This window comes from Magallana gigas, chromosome 7 (genome assembly GCF_963853765.1).
Source record: "Magallana gigas chromosome 7, xbMagGiga1.1, whole genome shotgun sequence".
NCBI classification, from domain to species: Eukaryota; Metazoa; Mollusca; class Bivalvia; order Ostreida; family Ostreidae; genus Magallana; species Magallana gigas.
Window position 1 is genome coordinate 4,757,780 of NC_088859.1, and position 19,418 is coordinate 4,777,197.

The window sequence follows — 19,418 nt, forward strand, 5'->3', positions numbered from 1 at the left end:
TTGCCAAAACCTTGTAAAAAATTGACTTCAAAGGACTAAATCCATGTTTAGCCAAAATCGGCCTAACGTCAAAAGCAATTAAAATTGTATTAAAAATATTCTAAAACATTTTTTCATTCGTTATGTAACTTTTTTTTTGTGTTTAAGGATTCAGAAATTATATTTCTGATGTTTATTTGAAGACACTATAATAGCGAAAAACGCGTGCTTTTTATAGCGTCAAGCATGACGTTACGTCTTTAAAAGAGCCTTCAAGTAAATTACATATTAACTATATTGTTATCTATGAAATTGAATGTTTTTGTCATTAAATTGAAGTTAAAGATAAGTTCATTATCAGAATTTAATCGAGAAAGAAACGGAATTGAATTTTTTTTTACCCGAATGGCACACCTTAGTTTCCGTAAAGTCGGCCATTGTGACACGATTTCGCACGGTGACAAACAGGATTGTACAGCGACAAATGCAAAGGATTTCATCGACGCATTTGTAAAGTAAGTGTTATAAAACATCTCGATACTCTCTCTGTAACGTAAGGAAATATAAAATAAGAAATATTTGAATTGTTTTTATAAAAAGAGTTAGATCAACGATCGAGTCACATGTAATGTACAACACGCTGCATAGCCGCATGGTATGGTGTGTTGGCAGCGTTTCCATTTCATTGCGGGAAAAAGTTCACTTCACTATAGATTGGTTTATTATTGTTTAATTGCTATTTAAAGTATTATTTATTAACACATATCATGCATTTTTTCATCAGCTGATCTGAGACACTCACACATTTACCCAATTCCAAGAATGTACAAGGATATACATTAAATCCAACTTGAATGCAAAACAAAGAAGAGCTACATGTATTAAAAAAAACAACGACAGCAATAACTATACTCTATTTGTAACATATTTTAAGCTCTAGTGACTACATAGCATATATGTAACTACCATTTTCAACCCAAACAATGACTCATATATTTCAAAAATATATAAAAGAATAATTACATGTAACATATTTAACACAGAAATTAAAATAGCAAATAATGGGTAACAAATATGGTAATCATAAAGTAAATGATTCTTTGTTATGGCACATTGTCAATTAGTTTAAAAATGAGATGACAAAATGATTCAATATTAAACGAACATGATAACAGAACACATCATGCAAAATGCACTGACATTAGTCTATACAGAGGAGATACCCCTATCTAGTGCAAACAATGTTTTCAAGTTATACAAACATATATTATATACCAGTAATCAGGGTACAATTTATCTGCAGTGAAGATTTTGTAATTGACAAGAAAGTTGCATAATAAAAACTAGGTAGTGTGCTTCCATCATGATTTAGATAGATTGTATATACTTATCGACAACAATAAACATCTTATTTAAATTAATACACAAAAATATCTTTTGACACTGTATTAGAATTTTCTACTAGTATATATGTAAAAAAAAATTATGATATAATTCTCGCTTAAGTCATAATATGTTACAATTGACAAATTGTTGATTACAAAACATTTGTGTGATAATAATGCAACCAGATCTGTATTGTGTTTAAATGAATCAGATAAATGAATATTTCATATTATAAATCAAAAATGTTCATATTTTCAGGATACCAACAGAGTCTGATTAATCACTAGAAGAAGAAAAATGAACTCAGTTACTCCTCTACCTCACTGTCATCACTGTCCTCAGATTCGTCAATGACAGCTGCATCAGTGACAAACTCGGACCAGTCTTGAATAGACGAAATAGCCTCCCTGTTGTGTCTCCCAACAGCGAGAAACCAGATAACGGCGGCGACATGGGAACATACTCCCACAACACGGGCACCAGCTCGACATCTGCAATACCATGCAGTGATATCAGACTCGGAAAACTGGATCCAGAGCAGATACTGTCGGGAAGAAACATGACGACTCTGTAGCTTGACCCTGATAAGCCCATGGAACTCACTGTGAACCAAGATATCCACATCCCCCTCCAAATACTCCTGAATATAACTTGGACACAACTTCAGTTGATAAACTCCACAGGTCAGATTTCGTATGTCATCTTCGCTGATGTTGGGGAATTCCAAAGAATCAGTAGCCACTTCCCACTTTACAGACTTCTTATCCAGACAGTTTTCTTCAACAAATGTCTTTAAAGAGTTAACTTTTGTTGACAAATACCTCATTTTGCATGCAAGGGCCATGTCTTCATCTTCACTTCCTGTCGACAGAGGCTTGCAGTAACGGTTGGAGAGGGCACACACGATGCGCACATAGTCACCGATAAATGGCACTTGATTGGTTGGAAGAACATGAGCAAGGTACTTCCATCGCTTTATCCTTGCATTGGCTGCCTCAACAACCCAACGAATCTGAAAAGTTAAGAACAAGCACCACTCATAAAAAAGGTAAAAGTGCCTTATTTAAAATTAACAGTGGGTATATTTCTTTACTAAAAGAAAAAAAATTTAAATGATGAAAATCATAAAATCAATGATTTGGAACAGCATTTGTTTATATTTCAGATGAAGACAGATGTAGAATAATTGTATAATGTAATTGTATTGAAGTTTTTCTGACATCATGATTGATGATTGAATTTATGTTGTAGGTCTGGTAATCAAAATATGAAAACAACTAACCTTGGTGACCAGACGAGAGGCATTGGCATCTAAGGTTGTCATCTGCTTCTGCCCTCTGCTCATCAGGCGAGGCATTTCGGCCCTTATTCCCAGCTCCTCAAGCATATCGACTGAATCTCGGAAGCCTCTGTCTACAACAAAAACATCATCTTCATGGAACCAGCCCTTCAGATCTTCTACATTGGTATGAAGCATATGGTTGAGGATAGTGGCATCATTATTCCTAGCTAGGTAGGGTCCAAGAACTGTTAGAAAGTATCCGTCTGTGGATGTGACAACCATGGGTTTAACAAGGGGCCTGCCTTTATGTAAACTATATGATTTCCGTTGAAACTGGAAGTTGTTACTTTTCTGAATATATATATAAGTTCCATCCAAAACAGCAATAGCTTTCTTATTTGTAAAATCACCAAAAAGTTCCTGTGCCAGAGGTCTTGTATGATTTTCTATAATTTCTTCTCTTGTTGTATGTTGTAGTCCAAGATGATGTGGTACAAATGACTTCATGAGTGCTGTACGGACTGATTTTACTGCTCTACAGAGGGAAGACTTTGAAATTCCAAAAATCGTGGCCAGAAGTTGATTTGACATTCCTGATCTCAGTTTCAGAAGAAAGATTCCAAGTGACATCCTTGTGCCTCGGTTTTGTGTGTTTCGAATATCACTGGAAATAAAGGAATGGAGGTCTTCAAAGTTTTCTTTAGAGATACCAGTCAGTGCCATATAATCACTGTTGCTCATGGTAGACAGTTCAAAAGAAAATCTGCTTGTTGAGGTCTGGAGGGCATAATTTCGTATTTTTTGGATCAGTTCCAGCACTGTCGACTTGTTTACAAATGAAGACTCGAATGTCTGTATTTTGGTCAAAACACCAGGTCTAAACTCTCCTTCATCAATGTGGGATGGACAACATCTGCTTCCAGGTGGGATGATGATTTCATGGTGAAGAAAGGCTGAAAATCTAGCTGCTGAAGACACGACAACAAGTTTAGGACCCGGTCGCTTGCAGATTAAGCAGTAAGCATGTGAAGAAGGTGTTCTCTGGAGAGGCAAAGATATAGATGGTGGACTGCACATTCCTGGTTGTAGAGGCTGACACACAGGAAGGGAACTAGACTTCTGCTGGCATGTTTTCTGGTTTCCATGGTAGCGATGTCTGCACTTGTTGCACAAAATGTCATTTGAGTTTGCCTCAACAAGAAAGTTCTTTCTGAGGAAGCGACGGATTGCTGTTGACTCACATTTTTTTCTGTCATTTGGCCTTGTTCTTTTTTTGCAAAGGATGCATGGGAAAATCTTTTTACTCTCTGTTTTCATTTGATCTTCATTCATTTTTATGTTCTGAAAATACAAAACAAAAATGTAGTGATACACAACTTTAATGTTCACTAAAAAATAAAGATATCATTTTATATGTATTGTGAATATTTATGTTTACAACTACTAAGCAAATACTTGCAATGTATCAAGTATAAATTAACTTTATAGAAAAACTCAAATTGACAAACTGTAGAATTACAGTGCCCCCCCCCCCCCCCTCCAATGTATTTAATGGAACTGTCAGTCTAATATTTTTTGGAGCTGCAGACCTTCAGTTGTGTTACAAGTGTTGTTTTTGACATGTGATCAATATATTATCATTTACACATATTTTTCTAGATTAACTTTAATTAATTGCTATAATATGATGATAAACTATAATTGCCAAATTATGATGAAAATGGTTTTTTTAGGGGGGGGGGGGTTATAGAAAAAAAGTGTATATTGAAAAAAGGTGTACTCAATAATTTTTCTATCCAATATTTAAAGAAAAAAATAAAGCGCGCCGAGCGGTGATCGATCCCGGATCGTCGGATTTGCAGTCGAGAACGCTACCTTTACACCATTCAGACTACGGTAGATGTGGGAATGATATGCTGTACAGTACACTAAAAAAAACTTTAAAACAAAACACTTGGCCGTTTTTCCTTCTATTAAGAAAATAATTATGGTTTATACAGGTTGATTTATTTACTAAATATATATTTTCCATTAGCCTATATTGCGTCCTTCATTTTTTATTTCTAAATATAGACGACTAACGTTCACTCTTTGCCTACATGATATCTGCTATACTGGCTCGCCAGTATGCATTTTAATTTAGTATCGGCTATCGAATATTGATTGTTTTTAGACCAAATCTTCAGATTAATAATCATTCTTGTATGTTTTTAATTACATGCCTATATAAAAACAGTCTTTAAGGCTGAGTAACGTATACACGGATTGAACAATCTTCTCATCTGTCAAATAGTATCATGCAGACGAACGTTGCGAACAATATTATTTATTCAAGAAAAAATCAACAGAAATCTACGTATTCAATCAAATTCTTATACATACCTTCAGAGTTCTTCTTTCTTCATTTTCTATAGGTTTTGTTGATCTTTCGTTCGTGTATTTTCAAGATTAATCACGCAAAGTAAAAGTCGCTGTTTGTTTACGTATGCAAATAAGCATGTAATACATGATGTATGGAATGTCGTGCATGCGCAAAATTTGGTGTTAAAATTGAACACATATACGTTTCATTAACAACACACTGTACCTTTTTATTTTTCAGATTAGATGACAATTACACAATGTGTTTGATTCTTGTGGTTTTTATATTTTTAAAACAAAAAAGGTGTGAAAAAACGTGCAATACTGTCAAAAAATAAGTAAATCCGGATTGCTCCTCTTCTTGTTTACATTTTAATTTTCATCAACAGCACACCCTCTGATCCAAAAACTTTCACTTTGAATATCTTTTTTTATTGATACAATTTCATAATTTAAAAACAGTTTTTAGATCAGAGGGTGTGCTGTTGTTGAAAAACACCACCAAAGAACGAAAATGCTGTGATTTTACCCCAAAACCGATCCGGAACCGGTTTTGTCATTTACATATTTTTGCAAGCAGACGTTTTGGCGGGGAAATTCTGGCATGTCAAAATAGTATCAGGTCTAGACTAACACATAACACCAATTTTATTTCATTTTGACCTAGTTTAATTTTTGACATATCACAGGGCCATTTATAGCTAAACATGGATTTTGTCCTTTAATTGATATTAAGACATCAAAATATGTATTAGTATATGCTTATTGAGCAACAAAATGCTAATGAAATAGGATGTTCAGACTTAAGTTTTTATAGAGTGGGCCTTAGTACCATTTTTTTTAAAGAACGTTTACTGATAAAACATGTAAATGTCTATCTTTTTGAATTTTCGAAAAAATGGTACCAAGACCCACTCTATGGTAAAAAGTTTTTCTTCCTTCTATTTTCAAAATAAACGATAATCAAAGCGCTAAGACCGAATTATGTTTGCGCAATTCTAAATTGAATTTGTTATTTAAATTGATTAGAACATGTGATTCCATGCTGTAGTCGTTAGCGAGGATTTTTTGGTTATAAGTGTGTTGAAGTAATGGTCAATTCCAATTAATCGTGATGTAAACATTTTTTTATATCCTTTCCTAATTTCCTTTGTTTAAATTCGAAAAACTCAGTTGACGTAAAAAAAGGAAAGATTGCGTTATCATAAATTAAACACACTTATCACTTATTTATTTTATAGTTAGTTTGTTTTTTTTTTCTTTTTTTTTTGGGGGGGGGGGGTTTAGGTTTTTTTTTTTTTGGTTTGTTTTGTTTTGTTTTTTGTCTTTTTTTTGTTTTGTTTTGTTTTTTTTTTTTTTTGGGGGGGGGGAAGGGGTGGAGGGGTGGTTTACTGTTAAATAAGTTATCTTTACTATTAATTTTTTTAAAATAAACATGTTACTTTGTTCAGGGGGTACAAATTATGGACTTTAAGACCAAAGATCGAAATTCTTTATTCTATGTACACGCACATAAATATTCTGGAGATATGTAAGACAGGAATAAATATATTTGAAGGTAATACACATATTATACTTAATGCATGATTTGTCATTTACTGGTGATAGGGTTAAGAACCCTTCTAGGCATATGCCTCGGCTTTTTCTCTCATGTTCTTTCATTGGACGGATTGATTTACGGAGAGATAGTTTGGAGGTGGAATTTAAAGTAAAATGTACATGATGATTTGAATTTACTCAGGCGTGAAATAAATATTTCTATGGTGAAATTAGGAGCAGTTTTAATTAAGAAACAGTCCTAAAATTTAAGACAAATTTAAGACACTGCTCCAAAAACTTAAAGCTGCTCAAAGAAACCCTAACCTCCTCCAGCATATGAAATCATGGCCCAGATTCAGCATCTATACCTTCCAGATCCATAATTGTGTCCAGATACAGCGTCCATGCAAGTTTGGTGGAGATAGGACAAGTAATTTTAATAACAAGACTTTCTCCTAAAACTTTATACCAGGTCTGGACGCTGACGCCAAAACAGGGGGAGAGATCATTAGCTCTCCCATGCCCATGTGTGCTAGATTTGCTTAATCTTATTAAAGGAATTTGATGCACAGTATGCTAAATGCACGGCCCAGATTAAGCATCCAAGTCTTCTTCTACACTGTACAAGTGAGTCCATAAGAAGTTCCAGATACAGCATCCAGGCACGTTTAGTGAAGATTGGATATGTAATAACTTAGACACAGGACCTGCTCCAAACATTTTAACAAGGACCAGGACCGGAAGACGCCGCCAACCATTGACTGATAAATCAATGTGATTAACAACATGGAAAAATGGATTCTTGAATGCACTAAAAATAGATCCGAATTACTCGCTCACACAAAAAAAGAAAAATAAAGACAACGGATATATCTAAATTGTCAGACATCAATTTAAAAAAAAATAAATTATAAACTTCCCAGCGGTATTCAAACTCACGGCATACAGATTTGTTGTGTACTGTATATGCAGATTTTGTTCATGCATTCAATTTTAATAACGATACCCATTGTATCTTCTAGAAAAAATGTAATTTTTACTACAAATATCTATTGTCTCTGATGTAGGGCATTTATAAATGTTGTTAAAGCGAAATTAAAAAATGTATGAATTAAAAATAAATTGCTCTTTTAGATAATCAGATAATAAAGATTTAAAATATTGAATTAAATCAGAAACTTTATTTGCTGCTTTTATCTTGAAACACTGAAGATTATCCAGCATAAGTTATCTGATATTTTTTTTAATATTTTTGGTAAAAACATCATTGTCTTTAGTAAAACATACCAATAAAACAAAATCTCAATGAGTTTGTTTAATCAAGTATTCAGCAGAATTGAACGATATAATTTTCGAAAAATCATAGAATGACGCTCTATCCACTCTGGCAATTCAACAGCAACGGAAGTTTTAGCACATTCCTTTGCCTTTGTGTTCATAAATGTGTTCCTGCAGATAGATAGTGTCTTTATCAAGTTTTCCCCTAAATACAGAAGATGATCAGGAGTCAAGTCTCTGGTTGTCCTTGTACATTATGCATTCGGGTTAAGTCCCTTACTGATGAGGAAAGCTTCTGGGGTAGGGTCACGACCCAGGAAGTTACGTAACATATCCGCGGCATCCTGTAAAATACAACATAGACTTTAATTATGTCCCTAGGATATAAAAAAAATTACAATGAAAAAATATTTTGACGGTGTCTTTATCCGTCTGATTCCTCGCATAGAATAAGGATATTACTCTCATTGGTTTTACATATTTTTTTCTAAAAAGAAAACACACAGAGGTATTATACCTTACTATTGACACACAGACAGACAATGTCATATCTTACTATTGACACACAGACAGACAATGTCATATCTTTCTATTGACACACAGACAATGTCATATCTTACTATTGACACACAGACAGACAATGTCATATGTTACTATTGACACACAGACATACAATATGATATCTTACTACTGACACACAGACAGACAATGTCATATCTTAATATTGACACACAGACAGACAATGTCATATCTTACTATTGACACACAGACAGACAATGTTATATTTATAGAATCATTCATTATTACGACTCTGGGATAGTGAAACTCCACCGAGGGGACAAGATTCATGGTCTAGGACAAGGCTCTGCCGAATCCTAGACCGTGAATCTTGGCCCCGTGGTGGAATTTCACTATCCCACACGAGTATGTAAAGAATGATTATATTTCTCGCATTATTCTTCATAAAAAACGATGTTTGAAACTTTCTCTTTTGACGTTTAAAAGTGAATTTTCGGTTCATCCCGCCGCGCGCTACAAATAGTGCAAGTGAAGAAGAGAGCATACGACAATATTTTCAATAAAAATATGATTGAATTGTAGTCATCTAAACAAATAATGACATATAGATTAGCTAATTCTATCATTTATCGTTTTCTTGCAGCATACGATGTTTGTTTACATTTTACAACGGCGTTGTAATACACAGTGCAAGACAGAAAAATATATATATCTTACTATTGATCCCCCGGGCTGCAATATATATCTCCTGTAGTCCCCACCAAACTTTGGACTCATGATGCCCTCCTTCTTAAAGCGAGTGTAAAACATGTCCATACAGAAAACTTCACTCCACTGAAGGACAGACAGAAAACAAACTTCAGAACACATGAAAATACAGACTAATAGGCAGAAAGTGTCTCTTCCATACACAATGTTACAAGAAACTCATTACTCTTTGTTTACTTTATGTTTAACATGCATGAACAAGTTCGCTAAACAAATTCTTCCTTAAACTTTATTTATGTCTTCTCTGATATTTTTAGTTAATTCTTCATCATGATCCTATTGTAACTATTCTACATATACATAGCATACACATACATACACACATCTCTACCTACATACACATACATACACACATCACTACCTACATACACATACATACACACATCACTACCTACATACACATACATACACACATCACTACCTACCATGTACCCATAGTACTGGGCGTCGTACCCTCCCGCCAGGTGCCCGAATGAGGCAGACATGTTGGTGCCCTCTGTGGACGGGAATCCAAGGTACTCTTGTGAGATCTCCGAGAACAGTTTGGCTGTGTCCACCTGTAACACAAAAACAGCAATAACTTAACTATTCCACTCAACAGCAATAGAACAGAAACTCAAAATATTATAATTCATCAAACATTTGATAAAAACAGCTTAATTGGGAGAAATTCATAATTGCAAACTCATGGGCTTGAATCATGCTAATAACAAAGCAATGTAAGTACATAAGGATAGAACTGACATATTCACATGGTTAACATGTCCAAATAATGGCACATCATTTGAATACATATATAGTGACAACTTTTAATTGTTGGCCTGAAACAGTAAGGAGTTTAATAAAGATAAATCATTTCAATAAACCATATTTTTTAAACTTCTTTTAAATGTGTCTTGTTTAAATTTTATTCTCAAAATGTTCAAGTACTGTACTTTTATCAATATTTATGGACATCAATTTTTGTGAATTAAAAGCAAATCACACTTTGAAGGTAACTGTGCTCATAGACAATGATCCTATCAATACAATGTATCATTAGAAAATGCACTTTGATATATATTAAAGTTCCTGGATCATTTCAAAAAAGAAACCCACAAACATTGGTCTTCATTAAATGTTAATGAACCTCCAGTGGGTGATTATAGAGAAAACATCTACATGATCAGTATCTGACCTTTTTCTGTGTGTGGATGGTCTGGTCAAACATTCCCAGCAGGATCTGTCGCAGGTTAAACATGCCAGCGTTAGCGATCCGGCTTTTGATCGGTTTGTCGAGCAGGTGGTCGGGGAATGCCTCCCCTGTTTTGTAGTGTTTGGACATTCTCTGTAGAGGTTCCTTCTCCCAGCACCAGTTCTCCAACATCTGGGACGGGGCCTCCACAAAATCTCTCTCCACACTGGTTCCACTGCAACAAAGAATTCATTTTATGTGACATGATTTAAATGGTCAAAATAGCACCACCCAAAAACAAAACATTATGTACTTTTGCCATATTCACTCGTCAAAAAAGGACTCCTTAAAATCTATATTGCTTGAAGCGTAATGCTATACTTAAAGTTAGATATTTTATAAACATAATGAAAGGAGAAGAACTCGTTAGTTGTAAAATCTTTTTTCTGATCCTTTTGAGTGATCAATAAAATATGTTTAAAACAAACTAAATGAAAAAATGGTTTAAAATATTTTTGTATTCACTCTCCATAAAAGGAAAGCTTTTAAAATATCTACATGTATCTTGCTTAAAATAGCATCCTAAACTTAATTTGTTATATCTTATAAATTAAAGAAAAATTTAGATTTAGATATTTTACAACTGGTTTTTATAAAGGTAAAAAAGAATCCCTGAGAAACTTTACAACAATTTCAATATACCTGAACAGAGCAAATTCGGATTGAGCACAGATCTGATGCATCACATGACCAAACTCATGGAAGTAGGTCTCCACCTGTAAACAAACATGTCTGATACAGGAACCAATATCCTTGAAAACCAGGAATTTTATAGGAAGAGTTTTTTGGATTCTATTTTACATTTTGACTTTTTCTTGCTAAATTTATGTGTTTCATTATAAACTGCGCAATCTCTGGTACACACATTCATTGATATAGTGAGTTAATTTCCAGCCATGAGGATGAAAAAACTATGATGATGAAATGCATGGACATAATTTATAGTTCATATAGCTATTTGGAGTATTTGAATACATTCATTTAGCTAAACAATGTTAACGATATGAATATATAGTAATGGTCTACCTCATCGTGTGTAAGCAGGGCTGGTTTATCCTCTGTTGGTTTGGTGAAGTTCGCAACCATGGCAGCCACAGTTATCTGTCTCTTCCCATCTGGCTGTATACACCCCGGCTGTAAATTTAAGGAAGATATTCATATATATCTGCTTCAGTCCACTGTCTTTGCTGTATCATACAATTGTTGATTTTGTAAAGGAACCTTAGAATTATCAATGTTGCTTATACAGCAAATTTGGTTTAACTTCAAACTTTGATTAATTTACGTGAGTTAAAAATGTTCATATTAATTTTAGGAATAAATGTTGACGAAAGTGTATTCTTGAACTGACTGAGTTAAGATTTATTTATGTACCTGCAGTCCAAAGCAAGCAGCATGTCCATATTTTCCTTCTCGGGGATACAGGTCCAGATAAAAATAGCCCAGGAGATTGGACGATTCCCTGTCCACTACACTGTACTACAACAGAGGACAATTAGTCAACACCATCATCAGTATCACTCTATTCTTATAAATGTCTAAAATGTCTACAAACTCCAAATTCAAATAATAAAACGGGTCAAAAATTCGCTGTTCCTTTGAGACTTTATACAAATTTCAAAGATGTCCTCTCTCCAGTGACTGGAGCAGAGAAACTTACCAACGTGACCTCAGGATGCCAAACTTCCACATCTTTGACTTGTGTAAACTTGAGATCCAGCAACTCCTAAAATTCAAAGCATAGATGTTTAAATTTCTCATTAGTCATATACAACGTCTGACATTTTGACATAATAGCAATTTTAACGCTGTTTTTCAGGTACATATAACGCCTGTTTTTTTTACCTAATTTAACCTGTTAGATATAACAGATAACATTTGACCTGGAATTACCTGTTTGATATAACATCTGACTTTGACCTGGTTTAATCTGCTAAATATAACACCTGACTTTTGATCTGGTAGATGCAACATTTGACTTTGACCTGGTTTTACCTGGTAGATGTAACACTTGACTTTGACCTTGTTTTACCTGGTAGATGTTACACCTGACTTTGACCTGGTTTTACCTGGTAGATGTAACACCTGACTTTGACCTAATTTTACCTGGTATATGTAACACCTGACTTTGACTTTGTTTTACCTGGTAGATGTTACACCTGACTTTGACCTTGTTTTACCTGGTAGATGTAACACTTGACTTTGACCTGGTTATACCTGGTAGATGTAACACCTGACTTTGACCTGGTTTTACCTGGTAGATGTAACACCTGACTTTGACCTTGATTTACCTGGTAGATGTAACACCTGACTTTGACCTGGTTTTACCTGGTAGATGTAACACCTGACTTTGACCTGGTTTTACCTAGTAGATGTTACACCTGACTTTGACCGTGATTTACCTGGTAGATGTAACACCTGACTTTGACCTATTTTTACCTGGTAGATGTAACACCTGATTTTGACCTTGTTTTACCTGGTAGATATCCAGCAGCCCTGTGGTCACCACTTCCACAGGGAAATACTCCTTTACCTGGTAGATGTAACACCTGACTTTGAGCTTGATTTACCTGGTAGATATAACACATGACTTTGACCTGGTTTTACCTGGTAGATGTAACACTTGACTTTGACCTTGTTTTACCTGGTAGATGTTACACCTGACTTTGACCTGGTTTTACCTGGTAGATGTAACACCTGACTTTGACCTTGATTTACCTGGTATATGTAATACCTGACTTTGACTTTTTTTTACGTGGTAGATGTTACACCTGACTTTGACCTTGTTTTACCTGGTAGATGTAACACTTGACTTTGACCTGGTTATACCTGGTAGATGTAACACCTGACTTTGACCTGGTTTTACCTGATAGATGTAACACCTGACTTTGACCTGGTTTTACCTGGTAGATGTAACACCTGACTTTGACCTTCATTTACCTGGAAGATGTTACTCCTGACTTTGACCTGGTTTTACTTGGTAGATGTAACACCTGACTTTGACCTGGTTTTACCTGGTAGATGTAACACCTGACTTTGACCGTGATTTACCTGCTAGATGTAACACCTGACTTTGACCTAGTTTTACCTGGTAGATGTAACACCTGATTTTGACCTTGTTTTACCCGGTAGATATCCAGCAGCCCTGTGGTCACCACTTCCATGGGGAAATACTCCTTCAGAAGGTTAGAATCCACGGCGTACTGTCGTTCCTCTGTCATAGTCATATAGTAGCGGAGATCCCAGTAGTGGATCTTTCCATCATACTCGTATCCATATTTATCACACTAAACAACAAATGTACAATAAACAAATTACAGTAATTTATGATAAGATAAGCAATTCTAAAAAATAATTAAAGACCAGCCAGTTTAATTAAATGCATTTTTGTTTAGTACTAAAAATTGGACTCTAGAAACGTTTAGAAATTATTGTTTGCACGTTATCCTAACACCTTACAATGGACACAGACAGGACCTACCTCCTCCTTCTTATACTCCAGGTAAACTTTGACTTCCTGTTCCTGTAGGGGGCGGAGTTTCTGGGCCAGGTCAACAAGGAATGTCCTCACCTTCTCAGGGTCTTTGGCCATCCTCATGTCTAGAACAAACGCAGCGTGGGTTGGAAACCCCAAGATGTCTGCTTTCTGAAATCAAGAAATGGCTTTAATTGGTAAATATTTGTACAGGTTCTAAGGGGAATAGTTGTACAGGTTCTGAAGGGGAATAATTGTACAAGTTCTGAAGGTGAATAATTGTACAGGTTCTGATGGGGAATAGTTGTACAGGTTCTGAAATGGAATAGTTGTACAGGTTCTGAAGGGGAATAGTTGCACAAGTTCTGATGGGGAATAGTTGTACAGGTTCTGATGGGAAATAATTGTACAGGTTCTGAAGGTGAATAATTGTACAGGTTCTGAAGGGGAATAGTTGTACAGGTTCTGAAGGGGAATAGTTGTACAGGTCTGAAGGAGAATAGTTGTACAGGTTCTGAAGAAATTTACATTCTTAATCTTGAATAAGACATAATTTTGTCCATTTTCTCATACTGGTGAATATAAATGAAGAGCAATTATTTTTAAAAATAGGTAGATAAGATATTATACCTGGCTTCTTAGTTCAACCAATTCTTCTAAAATGGCTGTATTTGGCTTCAAACATCTGAAAGTGAACAAATTTGTTCATGGTATATACCTATACATAACAAAAGACCAATGAGCCTTATTGATCATTTGAGTATTTTACTTGTAGATTCCTAATTTAATGTAAGAAATTAATTTCTGAATAAAATTAACAGAAATACCCCCGCAGATCATAAATCTCACTACTATTTTTCTGAGAGTTGTAAATTTATGAAATTATAATTAAAGTTTGGCAATCTCAATGTTATTATCTTGCAGTCTGATACAAAATGAGAGAATCACCAAATTATTAAATAATAAATATTTAGTACGTAGATAAGGGATGCACAGATGACACTATAATGATAAAAATATACTGTCTGTGCATTTTCAAGATGTTGGTATTAAGCAGAAAAATAAGTTGTCTTCAAGGTGGCATAAATGAACAGCATAAAAGACATAAAAGTCATAATGAAAAAGGAGCAAGAAAATTGAATAATGGGCCCATTGTCTAGTACATGTACTTATGAATAAGGTTTCTTGTAATTGTTGGGTTTTCTAGTGTTACAGCTAGTTTTTCTTCCAACTCTATTTTCAGGTTTTTTAATGCATTTTTTTTCATAATCTTTTTCCAATACAAAAACATAGTGGTCCTCCATTTCATACAGAACAAGCTTGAATACCCTTCTACTATGAATTCTTTACACTATCAATTTGACGGGAAAAAATATAACATTTCCCATGATGTATTCTTTCCGATAAGCTAGCTACCTTCACATTCTCATAAACCATCTATGAAAGCATTTTACTGTTTAAGTATATGAAAGTTCTACCGCGAGTTGAATGCTGTCTCCAGTTTTTTCCTGGTTTCGGGATTCCTGGCCTTCTTCATGCATGGGAAATAATGAGGATACTTCAATGAGACCTTTAGTTTACCATCCTCATTCTAGAACACAAAAGATCATGATATTTATAAACTTTTTAAGGAATATATTGATGATTTAAATGATATTCATAATGACAATTTCTAGTATACAGGGCTGAACATCAATGATGGAAAGTATGATCTCAACCAAAGATCTAATAAGCTGTCTCCCCTTCAAATGAAATCATCCTTACTATATTAAATAGAGCTGTGTGGAAGATATTTTCAATACACAAAAGCAAAATGAAACATTTCACATAATTTTCAATCATTTCTAATGCATAAAAATTCTGTAATTTGTGCAAAGAGAATATTTAGGTCTGTTGCCTTTCAAATCTAACCTTGATCCACCAGAATCGTGATGATCAATTCAACTAACTTCAATATTAATAGATGGAGACCTCTGCGATATCTTTCGTTTTATTTTCAGTTTCAGAGTAGACCAGGAAATAATATTTGATGAACGATGCTTTAGAATATAACCAAAATACCACAAAAAGTTTATTACTCAATAAAATAAACTCTCTTTCCTGTGGGGAATCTTGTACCAGGATTTTTTTAATCTGAGTTCTAATGAGGAAGATTCATATCAAACTTATACTGTCCAACGTAAATCCTATTTTTAACGTCATTCTTGCACATAGGTTTAGGCGAAATCTTCATATAAAAAAATCGAATGAATCTTTAATTTTAATTTTATCTTTCTCAATTTGATTTTACTTTTATTTTACAACTTAAATACTGCAACTTGTTTAAAATTATGTTGTCCTCCCTCATTTGGTATTTTGAAGGTGACATTTATAATGAAGAATTAACTTTGGACAGCATTCAATATCAGAACAGACAAACAAGAGCCTTCGGTCCAATGACCTTTGAACTGTTAATTTATAATGTACACCAAGTTTCTTACTTTCTCTAAAGATTTCAGGAAATCTTCTGGAACTCCAGCTAAAAGAAAAAAAATGTCTTTATTCATATATAATGTACATAGTTTAGTGTTTTTGCCTGTGATAACACTATGTATCAATTTTGTACTATAGTGCAATAAATTAAAATGACGTAAAGTTGGAGTGCAAACACGGTTTGCTTATCTATATTCAAATGTTTCATCGCATAATAGCTGAAAATTATATGAATCAAATCCTTTTAGGCTTCATTGGATTTGACCATGCCCTGACCGAAATGATCACCTCATATACTCAAAGAATGATTCCTTATATAAGATTTTGCATTTAATATGTTTTCACAAGTTATTGATGCTAATCATTCATACCATTCAGTGATTCCATATTTTATTTATTACTTCAGACCAATATATATTAGGACTGTAACAGTTTATATTTCATAAAGCATATTGGATAAAATAAGTATGACCATCGCAGACCTCTTCAGACCCTTGTGTCTATAATGGTCCAACATTTAAACAACTGTTCATTACTTACATGTAAAGCTGTACTCCAGTCATAAATAGGCACCATCACACTGGCATATAAACCCTTTGATATCATAACACCCTCATTGCACACTTAAAACTCATTGCCGACGTGTCCATCTTAAGTACCCTACGTAGTCTTAGGTTTTGTGCAATAATTCTTTGGTTTATGTGCATTTTCTGTTCATGTATAATGCATAGACCTATCGAATTGATGCTACATTTCTCCTGCATTGGAAGAAGTCCGCTCAATTGGATAATTTTATTGCAACCGATAACAACAGTGATGTAAGATATACGTCCACACAAGTGAGACCTTTAAAGCGAAATACTTTGAAGGTTTGCGAATTAAATAGAGGTTATATGGAGAGATGCAAAAATAGAAAATATATGGTGGATATTATTACACATTTTTGAATCACATTCAGCCTAAATTCTTTCTGAAAGATATATTGGACAACTTGATTTTTTTTAACTTGAATTCAAACAAGGCCATCATAAAATACTGTAATATGTTCACGATTTTGTTGTGACACATGAAAAACAATTATGTCTGATAAACAGAGTTCATTTAGAATCTGGGTCAATGCGGAGAGAAATTGTTATTTTGAAATACCAGGGAAACAGGAAAAAATATTAGAAAAGCTAATTTTAACAAACATAATTAAAGAAAAAAGGATTTGTAAATATGGTGTTGTATTATTTTTCCTACAGGAAATGAATCAACTCAGCTTTATAATAGCCATCATTTTCTTATTACAAAATTAAATATTGAAGAAGAAAGATGGGTTCCGTCTCCTCGACCGTGTAAGTACATTGTGTTAAGTATTTTTTTTCCAGTTCTTGATCGTACTCCTATTGTTAGTATATTCCCATCTTCCTTCGCTTATCATTATGCCACTGTCACCCATGGCATTTGGTAATCAGGTGAAATAATGTTCTGTTTTATGATGTAACCATAGGGGCGAGCACGGGAGCCTTTCAAATACTGCATTTTTTTATTTTAAATATACCATCCTGGAGTAAGGAACTTGTATCATGGAGCCGAGCTGTAGAACATCAGATATCCTGACTTTTCTACTTTATTTTCATTACTATAAAAATGTTAAAAAAGAGAAATTCTACCATCTGGTTTTTGAGGAGGGACATCACAAAAAAACCAAAATGCACTAAAATTGGCAATATATTTGGAGTAAGTGTATTACAAATGTAGATACAATACATTCATTCTAAACAAGAAAAACGAGATGTTTGTGAAAAACTTATGCCCCCTCCCTTGGAAACATTCACGAAGAAAATGAAAGTAAAGGGCCATAACTCTGTCGAAAATTGCCCAGCTTACCCAAAATTAAACTTGACCTAGCTATTATTCAGATTAACCTGAATACCAAATTTCATATCAAATTTCATATCAATATGTGCATCCTCTGCGAGGGAAATGAGCAGAAACTGCAAATAACTAGAATTTTTCTATGTCCAAGGACCATAACTATGTCGAAAATTAACCGATCATACCCAATATCAAACTTGACCTAGATATTTTCATGATAAACCTGTATACCAAATTTCATTTCAATATGTTCATCCTCTGCGAAGAAAATGAACGGAAACTGTAAATAACTGGAATTTTTCTATGTCAAAGGGCCATTACTTGTGAACTGCAAGTATAATTGGGTTCATATCAGCCTTTCAAGCTTTTGTTTATAATTTCTGAAAATATTTATCAATTTATCTTCAAAAAGCTTTTTTTTTTGCCTATCTAAGGGCATTGTCAACGAAGTGCTCCAGATTTTAAATATCCGCACCTGCATTTTTCTCTTTTATACAATGAATTAGAGTTACCTCTCTTGAATTGTTTTCCAACTGGGAGCAATCTCCCGTAATATGAACTCTTTTTGAATATGAGGGTCAATCAAAAAATTCGAAAGACTTTTGTTATAGCTATGTTACTTAACGTCATATCATTACTAACTTTGGTAGACATAATTTAGCAATAGTTTCAAACAATTTGCAGGAAAAAAGTTTAATAAATTCCTTTTTTTCTAAAAATTATTTAGAATCAAATCCTGCAAAAATGAGGTCACGGTGCACGGTCAAAATTTGTGTTATGTCAACAATAAACCATAATTATAATGTTGAATGTAATATCTGTCTAAATTAAGCTTAAAACCAAATAATATTGAAACTTCACATTCAGTATAGTCATGGTATCTATGTTCCAAATAATGACGGGATATAATGTTTTGTCGAACAGATATTAGTAACTAAAGACAGATAGTCCTCTACAGAATTGACTAAAAACATCGTAGTCGGCGGGCGTCACGGCGCAACAAGAAGTACAGACAAAATGGATTTAATTTAGAAAAAAAAGCCAACACAAGCTGTGAAAATGCTAAATGGTGCAAAAAATAAGTCAACAATTATTGACAAGTTTGTGTTTATCCGTAATAAATTTTGGGGAGGTGGTGGTAATTGTATTTTGAATATAAAACAGTCCGAAAGAGAGTAGACTCTCTGTAAATATTTGGTCAAAATATAAGTAACGTCAACGAACGTTCAGGGTTATCCGTACTGTAACTAATAGATACACGGTTA

General features: G+C 34.1%; 2 protein-coding genes across 3 annotated transcripts in view; both read right to left on the reverse strand.

Annotated features, from left to right (window-relative positions):
• Nucleotides 1-682: 682 nt before the first annotated feature.
• Nucleotides 683-3,979, reverse strand: LOC117684148 (uncharacterized). Its single transcript, XM_066067154.1, has 2 exons — nt 2,648-3,979; nt 683-2,377 (listed from the first exon to the last, which is right to left on the reverse strand). The coding sequence occupies exons 1-2, from the start codon at nt 3,977-3,979 to the stop codon at nt 1,673-1,675; spliced, it is 2,037 nt and encodes a 678-aa protein (XP_065923226.1). The 3' UTR covers nt 683-1,672.
• Nucleotides 3,980-7,708: 3,729 nt separating this feature from the next.
• The window catches only part of LOC117684168 (thimet oligopeptidase-like), a 73,290-nt gene continuing 61,580 nt past the window's right edge, over nt 7,709-19,418 (reverse strand). Inside the window, exons 2-14 of one of the 2 annotated variants that reach the window (XM_066067157.1) lie at nt 16,302-16,339; nt 15,300-15,412; nt 14,452-14,506; nt 13,828-13,992; nt 13,472-13,633; nt 12,007-12,072; nt 11,721-11,825; nt 11,373-11,480; nt 10,989-11,062; nt 10,290-10,521; nt 9,538-9,669; nt 9,062-9,178; nt 7,709-8,169 (exon numbers count right to left, since the gene is read on the reverse strand). In XM_066067157.1, coding sequence (XP_065923229.1) covers nt 8,080-8,169; nt 9,062-9,178; nt 9,538-9,669; nt 10,290-10,521; nt 10,989-11,062; nt 11,373-11,480; nt 11,721-11,825; nt 12,007-12,072; nt 13,472-13,633; nt 13,828-13,992; nt 14,452-14,506; nt 15,300-15,412; nt 16,302-16,339 — 1,457 coding nt within the window. In that variant the 3' untranslated portion in view covers nt 7,709-8,079. Of the gene's footprint in view, nt 8,170-9,061; nt 9,179-9,537; nt 9,670-10,289; nt 10,522-10,988; nt 11,063-11,372; nt 11,481-11,720; nt 11,826-12,006; nt 12,073-13,471; nt 13,634-13,827; nt 13,993-14,451; nt 14,507-15,299; nt 15,413-16,301; nt 16,340-16,833; nt 16,872-19,418 lie in introns of those variants that run through there. The other variant, XM_066067158.1, reaches the window with a different exon arrangement.

What these genes read in the sequence shown, in the direction of transcription:
- LOC117684148 (XM_066067154.1), bottom strand. Translation starts at nt 3,979, where the DNA reads ATGAATGAAGATCAAATGAAAACAGAGAGTAAAAAGATTTTCCCATGC. An exon ending in CCTCTCGTCTGGTCACCAAG is followed by an intron (nt 2,378 to 2,647) that starts GTTAGTTGTTTT and finishes TTAACTTTTCAG; the next exon opens with ATTCGTTGGGTTGTTGAGGC.